This window comes from Apus apus, chromosome 14 (genome assembly GCF_020740795.1).
Source record: "Apus apus isolate bApuApu2 chromosome 14, bApuApu2.pri.cur, whole genome shotgun sequence".
In the NCBI taxonomy this organism is placed as follows: Eukaryota; Metazoa; Chordata; class Aves; order Apodiformes; family Apodidae; genus Apus; species Apus apus.
This window is the reverse complement of record NC_067295.1, coordinates 14,593,953-14,603,821: the sequence shown is the minus strand read 5'-3', so window position 1 is coordinate 14,603,821 and position 9,869 is coordinate 14,593,953. Positions and strand designations below refer to the sequence as shown.

Sequence of the window (9,869 nt, the reverse complement as noted above, 5' to 3'; positions counted from 1 at the left end):
AGCCTCAGGGGGTGGTGGATTGGGTGCCACACGGCCACAGCCACTGCTCATTACAGCTGATTAACACTGCAGGCCATAAAGATGTTGCTCTGTTGTCTCTCCTGCATGGTTCCTGGGCTTGAGGGCACATGGGGCATCCTTGGGGACTCAGCGACCAGAGCCTGACACGTCCACTGTGCCACATCCCTGGCAGCTCCCTCTGACCAGCCAGCCATTCCAATCTGAGTTCAGGCTCCAGATTTTCCAATCCTGTGGCTCCTGGTGGCCAGGGGACAGTCACAAGCAGGTTCCTCTTCACATCACCCAGCTCTCCAGAGCTTCACCTGTTCCGTGGGCAGGTGCCTCGTGAGGCCAGATCCCTTTTCCATGTCTCCCCTGGGTGGGCTCTATGCCACGCAGCCCCTGCCTTGAGGACTATCCCTACAGTCTTCAGTGTGCTCAGGCCACCACGGTCAGGACTTGAGGCCCATGGCCCCAGCTTGCTCCAAATGCCCCAAGTTTGGACCAGTCCCCTTCAGTGGGGCAGGACCGAGCCACACAGCTCTGGCACAAGCCTACGCAGGGCAGCTCACCAGGGCCACCACCAGCTCCAGCCTGAGGCTGTCCAAGAGGCAGCCTGGGTGAAACCATCACTCCTACAATGTTTATTTTAGCAACACGAGTAAGAGATTAAAATTAATGATTGACTGGTGACCGCAGGGGTGCCAGGGCACAGCCTCGTGGGAAGAAGGCCTGTCAGGGATGGTGGCCTCCAAGGGACCTCCCCCCATCACCTGGTGAAGAGGGGATAAGGAGCCAGGACACAGCAAGACACCCAGGGCCTGTGAGTGTCACACAGGGAGCCCAAGGGCTCCCTGCAGTCCTGCCATCAGCCTGCCCCTGCTCCTGGTGGGTTCTCACACCCAGGCTGATGTGAGGGGGCAGTGGGCAAGGGCAGGATGGCTTCTGCTGGGACAAAGGCAGCAGGCAGTGACCACATGGCTGGGACAGGGCGTTTGGAGCAGCAGATATACAGCAGAGAGGTGGCCAGCCTCAGCTCAGGGGCACTTGGATAGGGGATCCTGCACCAGCCAGAGCCCAGGCCAGCCTCCCCCGTGTCCCACCACTGCTGCAAACGAAGCAAAGACACCAGGTTGAAAGCAGAAGAGCGTGTATTGCAAGCGGCCGTGGCGCAGCCGGACACTCCCAGCCGCCGGGAGAAAAGAACAGAGGGGTTAAAAACGATCCCAGTCTCTAGGGTTACACTGTGTCATGCAAACAGCCCCGGGGGCAAACCCCATCCCAGGCGGTGGAGGGGAGGGTGTGCTGGCCCAGCTCCCCATCGCAGGGGTGGGCAAGGGACCAGACGCCTCCCCAGGAGCCTCAGTCCCCCAGCCCTGCTCACCAGCGAGCACGGCGCATGCGGGGCGGAGGTTGCAGCCGAGCAGGAACAGCCCTTGCTCCCCCCCCTTCCCAAAAAACAAGCTGTGTGGGGTGTCTGCCCCCCACCCGGTTGAGTGGGGTTAAGGGAGAGGGGGGGGAAAACACTCGGGTAACAACCCACTCTGCCTGGTGGGGTGGCCCAGGGGACAGCGAGGAAGGGACCCCCTCCGTAAGCGTCACTCGCATGCAAACTCCAGTGTCCCAAGAGAGGAGGGGGTGCTTGCTCCCCGGGGGTCCCAGGCAGAGGCCAGCACCAGTCCCACGTCCCTCGCAGCCTCCCGCTGTCCCTGGGGAGCTCCGTTTCAGCTCGACAACAAGTAAAAACTACTTCAAACCAAACCCATGCAAGGCAGCTATTTGCTCGTGTGTCTCGGCAGCTGCCAGACGCCCTGGCAGCAGAGTTCCTCTCCTCTTCAGGGGAAGGGGGAGGGGGGGGGGAAGGGGGGAAAAAATAAAAAAAGACGTATTTATAGGCAGGGGTCCCCGCCGCGTTCGCTCTCCGCCGCGGCCTCATCTCTCTGCCTCCATGGTCACGTTGGCCTTCTGTTCTGCCGTGGCCTGCTGCGAGACGGCGGCGGGCCAGCCGGCGGGCTGCGCCGAGGGGGCCGGAGTCCACATGCTCTGCTGCTGGCCGGGGGGAGAGGCCGTGGGCCAGGAGGGGTTGAAGGCCCCGTGCTGGGGGAGTGGTGGGGCTGGGGGCGGCGGGGAGGTCGCCATGGAGGCCACGGGGCTGCTGCTGTTGAAGCTCTCGGAGGCCTTGAGGCGGGAGAACATGGTGAGGGCGTCGGGGAAGTTGGGCGGCGTGGCCGGCGTGTTGGCGGGAGTGCACATCTGTGGGAGGGAGACACGGGGTCAGGGCGGGGGGATACACCTGCTGCCTCCCACCAGGGACAGACCCCTCCGTCCCCACCACCGCAGCACGCGGAGCCCTGGCCGAGCCGGGGGCCCCCTCTGCTCCATCCCCCCCCATTGGTGCCACCCTGGGCCAGCAGCTCTTCCAGCCTGGCAGGCACAAGGCTCAGGCTCAGCTCCCATCCCACGGGAAACCGGGTGTGCTCAGGCCCTGCCTGGCACTCGCTCTGCACGCTCCCGATCCCCAGTCGTCCCACAGAGTCAAATGAGGCCACGGCAGCCAGCAAATCCCTAAAACACATCTGCCCTGGCAGATTACAGGCTGCTGGGGCGCAGGAGTTAGAGGGACGGAGTCTGGGGACAGCCAGGAGAGCGTGGGGGCAGGCAGCTCCCCCCACCTGCAGCCCGTGGGTGCTCTCACAGGTCCCACCAGGACGCTGTACCACGGCTCCCCGGGCCTCTGCACACTCCATCACCCCAGCGAGCACACGAGGACACACGTGCGTGGCCAGCAGTGCCCGTAACTGAAGGCATTGCTGACACAGGCTGGTGCTCCAGGCCTCCCCAGCCTCTCTCTGCCATCCTGGGGTGGGTGGTCTGCCCACTAGCCACGGCCAAAGCATCCTCTGCCAGACCACTACTCTCTGAGGAGCAGCCCCAACCCCTCTGCAGGGCTCTGAGGGCACTCTTGGACCTGTTATCCCATTGCCTAGGACAGGCTATGCCACCCCTGGCCACTCTCCAGGAAAACCTTCCTTGGCAGGCAGCCCTGGCAGTGCTCAGCTGGACCTCCCTGCTGGCTCTCCTGGAGCTGTGAAGCAGCGAGCTGAGCACCAGCACCAGCTCCAAGCGTCCACCAGCTGGTGCTGTGCCCTGGGCAAGCGCTGGAGATGTGGGAAAGCACTTACCATCTGATGGTGGTGGCTGTAGGGGATGTTTGTTTCTTGGAAAAAAGCACTGAGAGCAGTCTGGGGGAAAAAAAAAAAAAAGGAAGAAAGAAAATAAAATGAAAACTATGTTACCACCAGCACGCAAACTGGGCACCCACCTCCCCCCTGTGCACAAGGGCAGGGCTTTGCAAGACCCCAGAGATGATCCAAAACAGCCCCACGGGGCCTGGCGGCCCCTTGCCTGCATGAGAAAGCACTGCACACAGCTGCTCCCGTCCCCAGGCAGGGACCCAGGGCACAGCCACTCTCCTGTCCCCAGGCAGGGACCCACACATCCATCTGCCTGTGGCCGAGGCAAGAAGGGATGACGGGGATTTGGGATGACGGGGATTTGGGATGACGGGGATTTGGGATGACGGGGATTTGGGATCACCGTCACTGCGGGAGCCAGCAGGCATTCCACAAGTCACAGCGATGCTCCACAACAGCTGCCTGCAGGGAGGGGAACCAAATCCAAACCCAGCAGGGGAAGCCCAGCAGGAACCAGTTTGAGGCACGTCCTTCACAAGACAAGATCACAGTCACCACATTCACACCAGGAGGTGGGGGGCTGCAGCAGGTAGCCCACCCCACGGACCAGAGCACTTCCAACCCTGTCCCAAGGCAGGATAAGGGTATGACTGACATAACTTTGGTTAGCTTCCAGTTCAGACCAGTTACAATCTGGTAAATGTGTCACATGCCACAGGCATGACAGAGGAACAGGGGGGGTGGGGGGGCTGCAGGGAGGGAAGGCAGGGACACAGGCTGGCCAGGAGGGCAGACCCCCGTCTGGGAGTACAGGAGGGGGCACACACAGGACTGATGCAGGACCAGCAAAGGGGAAGCTTGATTCCTCTTCTGTGCCAGGCTTTAGCAGAGTTTGGGCTAGACAACAACGTTTTAATTCAATTGTAGGTCAGAATTAATAGAAATGTTAGAGAATTGGTTTGGATTCAGCTCTGGTTGGAGGAAAAGTCCCCCCATCAACTCAGTCCCTCCCCCAGGGGCAGCCTGGCCTGCAGCTCTACAAGCTGGGTGCAAGGCATGGGGCTGTGGCACCACCTGAGATTTGCTCCTTTCCTTTGCAACCCAGTGATTTGGGGTTACCCAATCTGCTGAAGAGAAAAAAAAAAAAAAAAAAAAAGGCAGGAAAACCTGGAAAAAGCAGAGGCAGGTTGTACCAAACCCTGTGTGATTGCAGTAGCCACAGCCCTGCCACCACACGTGCTCCTGTGGCACAGCCAGGCATGGGATGAACGAGGCAGCTCAGTTTACTGGTCTGATGGAAAACTCTTCTGCCCCAAGACACGCAGGCTGGCAGGCCCTGGAAAGGCAAAGGGGCTGCACCCACAGCCACGGGGAGCTGGTGCTGGCTGCTTGCAGCAGGGATTATGATTTCCTGGCTGAAGGGGGACAAAGCATCAACAAGAGCAGGTGGCAGCCGGGAGTGGTATCAGCACACGATAAACCAGGCCTGGATGGGAGAAGCAAAGGGTGCTGTGGAGCATGGAGCCAGGCTGGCAACAGCCAGGCTGGCATGGCCCTTCCCCACCACAGTTGCATTCCCCTGGCTGTGTTTACTAACGTGGTACCTGAACCCTGCACCCAGCCAGGCTGTGGCCGAGGCAGGACCCACTGGTTTCCAGCCAGGCAGCAGGATGAGGGGCTGCGGCTCTGGAGAGCAGGTCTGAAGAGACCAGCACACGTCTGTGGGTCAAGGAAACAGCTGATGGAGACAATTCTGAGGCAGCAACACCCCCTCGCAGTACTACCCTTCGTCCCGGGCGAGGTCTGATGTCAACACACACACACTATTGCCCAGACATTCGGGATCGTGATAAGAAAGGGGGGAACAGCCAATGGGAAGTACAGGCAGAGATGTGGGCACAGCCAGATACCATAAGCTGATTAAATCTGCTCTGTACTCCTGTTGTCCTAGCAGCCTTGCATCTGGGACTGTGCCAGCAGCAGAGAGGGGCAGAGAAGGTCCCTGCTGTCCCCCTGAGCTGCCACTGGTCCCTGCTGGTGCTGGGACACGAGCTGTGACCTGGGTGGAGGAAGCACCCCACCCTCACAGGCCCCTCTGCCTAAAATGCTGCATCCCTCCCCTCCATCTGCCTCTTTCCAAGTGTGGCAGAAGCAATCCCTCTGCCTGTGGCTTGTGTCCCTTCAGCCCTAGAGAACAGCTGCCACCTCCCAGGGACCTGCAGCAGCCCCAACCCTGAGACCCACACCCCCTCATCCTCCGTGCCACAAGGTACCAGGGACACACATGTAACCAAAGCTGCTGATGCCACCTGGTCACCAGCCAGCAGCACAAGTACCGAGGGCAACTGGTGGAACAGCAAAGCCAATTAAGGCTCCTGTGCTTGAGCAGGAGCCTGAGCTGCAGCTCAGCCCTGACCAAAGGCCCCATAGCCTGTGTCACCCTGGGTGCCAGTAGGAGCAGGGCAGCTCCATACCCGCTGTCTGGCCAGGCTCAGCCAGAGGCCAGGCCACCTTGTCCCTCCCAGGAGCCAAACCCAGGAGCTTCACAGGTGGTGGATCACAAAAAGACCCAAAGAGGGTGCCAAAAAGCACCCGTAGTGTCCAAAACAGAGGGAAGATGGCAGCAGGTGGGGAAGTGAATGCAAGGAGCGCTGGGTGCTGGGCAGAACAAGCTCATCCCAGAGAAGGGGGACACCCAGCCCTCTGCAGCTGCTCAGACAGGACCCTGGGTGCTGTTTGGGTCCCTGCACACTGCTGCCTGAGTGGCTCTTGCACCTGCTCCCAGCTGCAGGTGTGAGCTGCACGGCTGCCGGAGCCCGGGATCAGGTGCCAGCACAGGGGATCCGGCAGCAAGGAGCACACAGAGCAGCCCTGGGGGCACCCTGCCCTTGAGCCACAAAGGAGAGGGAAAGGAGCTGGATAAAACATAAATGAGAAGAGGAAGTGGAAATCCAACCACGGACACAGTGGGCAGAGCCAGACACCTGCTCCTCCTCTTGCTCCCCACACACACACTGAGCAGACACGACACTTAGCACCAGGAAAAAGGAAGGAAGGGGTGGCTTTTTTTTTTTTAAGCTGATATCTTCTTATCCTTTCCAAGCAGCCTCAGGGGCAAACAGCACATAAAGCCAATTAATACTCTTCAGCCTGGGAAGGAGCCTGATCCACCACCCAGCTCAGCCTGACACGAGCCTCTGCAAACTCCGAAATGTCTCCCTGGTTGCCCGTTGGGTTCCAGCCATGCTGGAGGTACCTGCTGCCTTCCCTGCCTGTAATCCTCCCATTCTGATCAGCCCTGGCACTGCTCCAGCTGCAGGAGGGCTGGGCTGGCACAGCCACTCCTGCTGGCACCCAGTGCAGCAGTCCCTGGAAGCACAGCAGGGCTCAGGGCGCCGCGAGAGCTGCGAACTACACCAGACGTGCCATGAGAAAGCCTGCCCTGGGTCCCTGTAAAAGACAGGTGGAGTCATGGTGAGTGGGAGAGGTGATCTACAACGCTACCCACAAGCTGCCCTGCTCCCTGGGGATGCAAAATAAACAGCTCTCTTGTCAAGCCTCTGAGCACAGGACAGACTGACCAGCTTGTGCTGCACCAAAGGCAGCTATATCCCCAGTGGTTTCCTGACTTCTTGGCTGTCCTGGATCCTGTTCCTTCCCTCCAAACTCCAGGTCTGGCAGAGACAGCAGGACACCACACACAGTAAACCCTCTCTGCAGCCCCCACCAGCCACAATGGCCCTGGAGCAGGCCCTGCCCAGGAAAGCCATCCCAAACCATCTGCATGCCCCCAGCCTGAAGCTGTCTGTGCTTCACAGCAGCTTCCCTCTCCTCCTGTCCAGGACCCCACACCCCAGGATCCTGCTCTCTGTGACAAGCAGTGAGTGGGGCACGTGCCCACATAGCCAATGTCCTGGCCAGGGCAGAGGCCAGAATGGAGGGACAGAGCTTGAAGAACAAAGCTTCTGCTCCTGAATCCAGGCTGTCTGGCTTGCCTTGGCTCTGCTATGACCACGTCTCCCCACGGTGGTTTTCCAGGCAGGAGCAACATCCTCAGGGCTTCTCCAACTCACACCAAAACCCCTGGAGCAGCACTTTGGATCAGAGGAGACTACAAATGAAGGAAACTGCCTGAACTCCACCAATTCATACTCTCTGCAGGCGCGGGCCAGCCAGCAAACGGCACAGCCCTGGGACAACAAACCCCCCAAGAACATCCCAGGGAAGAGGTGAGAAGGCAGGCTGGAGCCAGGAGAGGACACCTCCCCTGCGTGGCTCCCCGAGGAAGCCGTGCCCAGCGGCCATTTTGCAAAGGGAACGCTCTGACCGTTGCACCAAAAGTGAGTGGGAACATGGTTAACTGCTCAGCGCGGCGGGTTTGTTTACAGCCCCGCTTCCTCTCAGTCATGTGAGTGCCAAGCCGGCAGCGGCCGGGCCGTTTGTACTTGTGCAACTCGCCAAACGGTGGCAAAGTTCTGCAAAAACGCCTGGCGAAAGAAAAAGTTCCAACTCCTTTTTGCTTTTTTTTCTACCCCCCCCCCCCCAATCCCCGGCTCTTTCGCGACAGGCGCGGAGGTGGCGGCAGCGGGTCCCGCCCGTCACGCAGGGCCAGCCAAAGCGTGTTAGTAAACAAAACCCCGAGAGCACGTTACACATGCAACAACACACCGGCCGGAGCCGCGGGCGGCAGCAGCAGGTCGTGCCGTGAAACCGGCAGGGCGGGGATGCCGGTGCAGCTCCCCCCGCAGCTCCCCCCGCAGCCCCCGCGCTCCCTGCCCACGCACCGTTCGGTTTCCAGCGGCTCCTGGGCTCGGATTTAGCTTTTAGAAACCCTGCGGCTGTTAGGGCGACCAACCGCCTCCGTGGCCCGACCCATCCCAGCGCCGGCAGGTTCAGAGAACGAGCCCCCCAGGTGCGGAAGCCCCGGGGCCCGCAAGTGGCCCCCGCACCGCCCTGAGGCTGCGGGGTGGGCACACCAAGGGGAACCTCCTGCTCTTCCAGCCTGCCTCACACCTCCTCCTGCATCACGAAGCGAGACACCTCGACTACAAAGGTGACATGAGCGTCAAATCCATCAGCTTTTCAAGAGCTGCTGGGGCTGCGGGAGGAAAAAAAAAAAAAATAGAAGGGAGGGGGAAAATCCTCTTTGGAAGGAGCTTTGCTGGCTGCGGTCGCCGCGCTCCCCCCGTGCTGCCTGCGCCGGAGCTCCGGGGGTCTCCGGAGGAGCAGAGCAGCCCAGACAGGCTGCGGGGGGGTCCCCAGCCCCAGGCGCGACGTTCAGCCCGGTCGGTGGCACCGAGTATCCCGCCCGCCGGCGAGAGGGAAAAGCGTCCGGAGCCAGAAACGCTTTGACCTACAAAGTCTCCTCTCCCACGGCTGCCCGAGGACTCAAAGTGGCCGAGGCAGGGACGGAGGGGAAAGGCTGGGGTGGGGCTTTCCTGCCCACGGCCACGCGGGAGGATCGCGGGAGGCGGGAGCAGGGCTCGGTACCCCCGGCCCGCCGTGGGCCCGGAGGGGCCCTGGCCCTGCCGGCACCGCGCACCGGGGCTCCCCGCTCCCCCCGCCCCCGCACCAGGCCCAGGCGAGCACATCGGGGCCCGGCCCCGCCGAACGCTGCCCGAACCCCCCCCCCCCGCCACCCCCAGCGTTACCGGAGCCCGGTACCGGCGGCCTCACCTCGAACTGCCAGTGGGCCGCCTGCAGCAGCTGCTTGGCCTGGTCGGCGGCGCAGCCGGCAGCCAACACGAACTGGTTGATCATCACTTGATGCTTGAGCTCGTCCATGGCCCCGGCCGCCGGCCCCCGCCGCCCCGCCGCGCCCAGCCCGCCCCTCACGGCGCCGCCACCATGGCGGAGCCGGCGCGGCTCACGCCAATGTTTACTGGGCACTGACTCACGGCGCCCGGCGAGCCCCGCCGATCGCCGCCAGGGGCGGGCCGGGCCGCGGGGCGCTTCTGGGAGATGTAGTCCTTTCTCTCTTGGCCTCCCGGGCGCCTCCCTTCCTTCGGGACTACAACTCCCAGCAGCCCCCGCTTTGTTTGCGGGGCGCCGGCGCCCGGTGAGCGACGCGCCGGGCCGCCCAACCGCCGCCCGCGGCTCGCTCGTTACCTGACCGTATATGGTCAACAACGGCGCGGGCCCCAATCGGCGGGCGGCGGGGGCGGGACGGGCCCGGGGCGGGACGGGCCCCGTGGGCGCGGGGGGGGGGGGCCCGGGCGGTGTTTACAGCCGCCGCGTGCGGTTTCCTGTTGACGGGGGGGGGAGGCGGTAACGGCGCCCGGGTGATGTTTAACCGGGCGAGGCCCCGCGGTGCCTCTTCCCCGGGGGGAGCCTTTGCTACCGGAGGTGGTGCCGCCGCCTCCTCCTCCCGGTGCCGAGGCCCGGGGGTTGTCTCGGCCCCCTTCCCCCGGGCGCTGCCGAGAGGAGGGCGGGCAACCGGGGAAGGTTCTGGAAGGTGCCCGGGGGGCTCCCGGAGGCATGAAGGGATCCCTTTGGGAGCCGGGAGGGCGGGCAGGGGTGTTGCCGAGTCCCGGGAAGCGAGAAACGGGCAGAGGGAGACGCGGCTGGGTTGCCGGGGGGTTGGCTCTAAAGGAAAAGCGGGCTGGGAGGAAGGGAAGCGCTGGCCCCGCAGGGTTTGGGGAGGCCCCTGGCTCCCTGCAGCTTTCCCGAGCGGTC

The 9,869-nt window shown here is 62.6% G+C and overlaps 1 protein-coding gene across 1 annotated transcript; it reads right to left on the bottom strand.

Annotated features, from left to right (window-relative positions):
- Positions 1-1,133: 1,133 nt before the first annotated feature.
- On the bottom strand, positions 1,134-9,156 carry UBALD1 (UBA like domain containing 1). The gene is made up of 3 exons (XM_051632001.1): positions 8,871-9,156; positions 3,183-3,242; positions 1,134-2,253 (listed from the first exon to the last, which is right to left on the bottom strand). Exons 1-3 carry the CDS (start codon positions 8,976-8,978, stop codon positions 1,933-1,935), a joined length of 489 nt encoding a protein of 162 aa, XP_051487961.1. The 5' UTR covers positions 8,979-9,156; the 3' UTR covers positions 1,134-1,932.
- Positions 9,157-9,869: the final 713 nt, after the last annotated feature.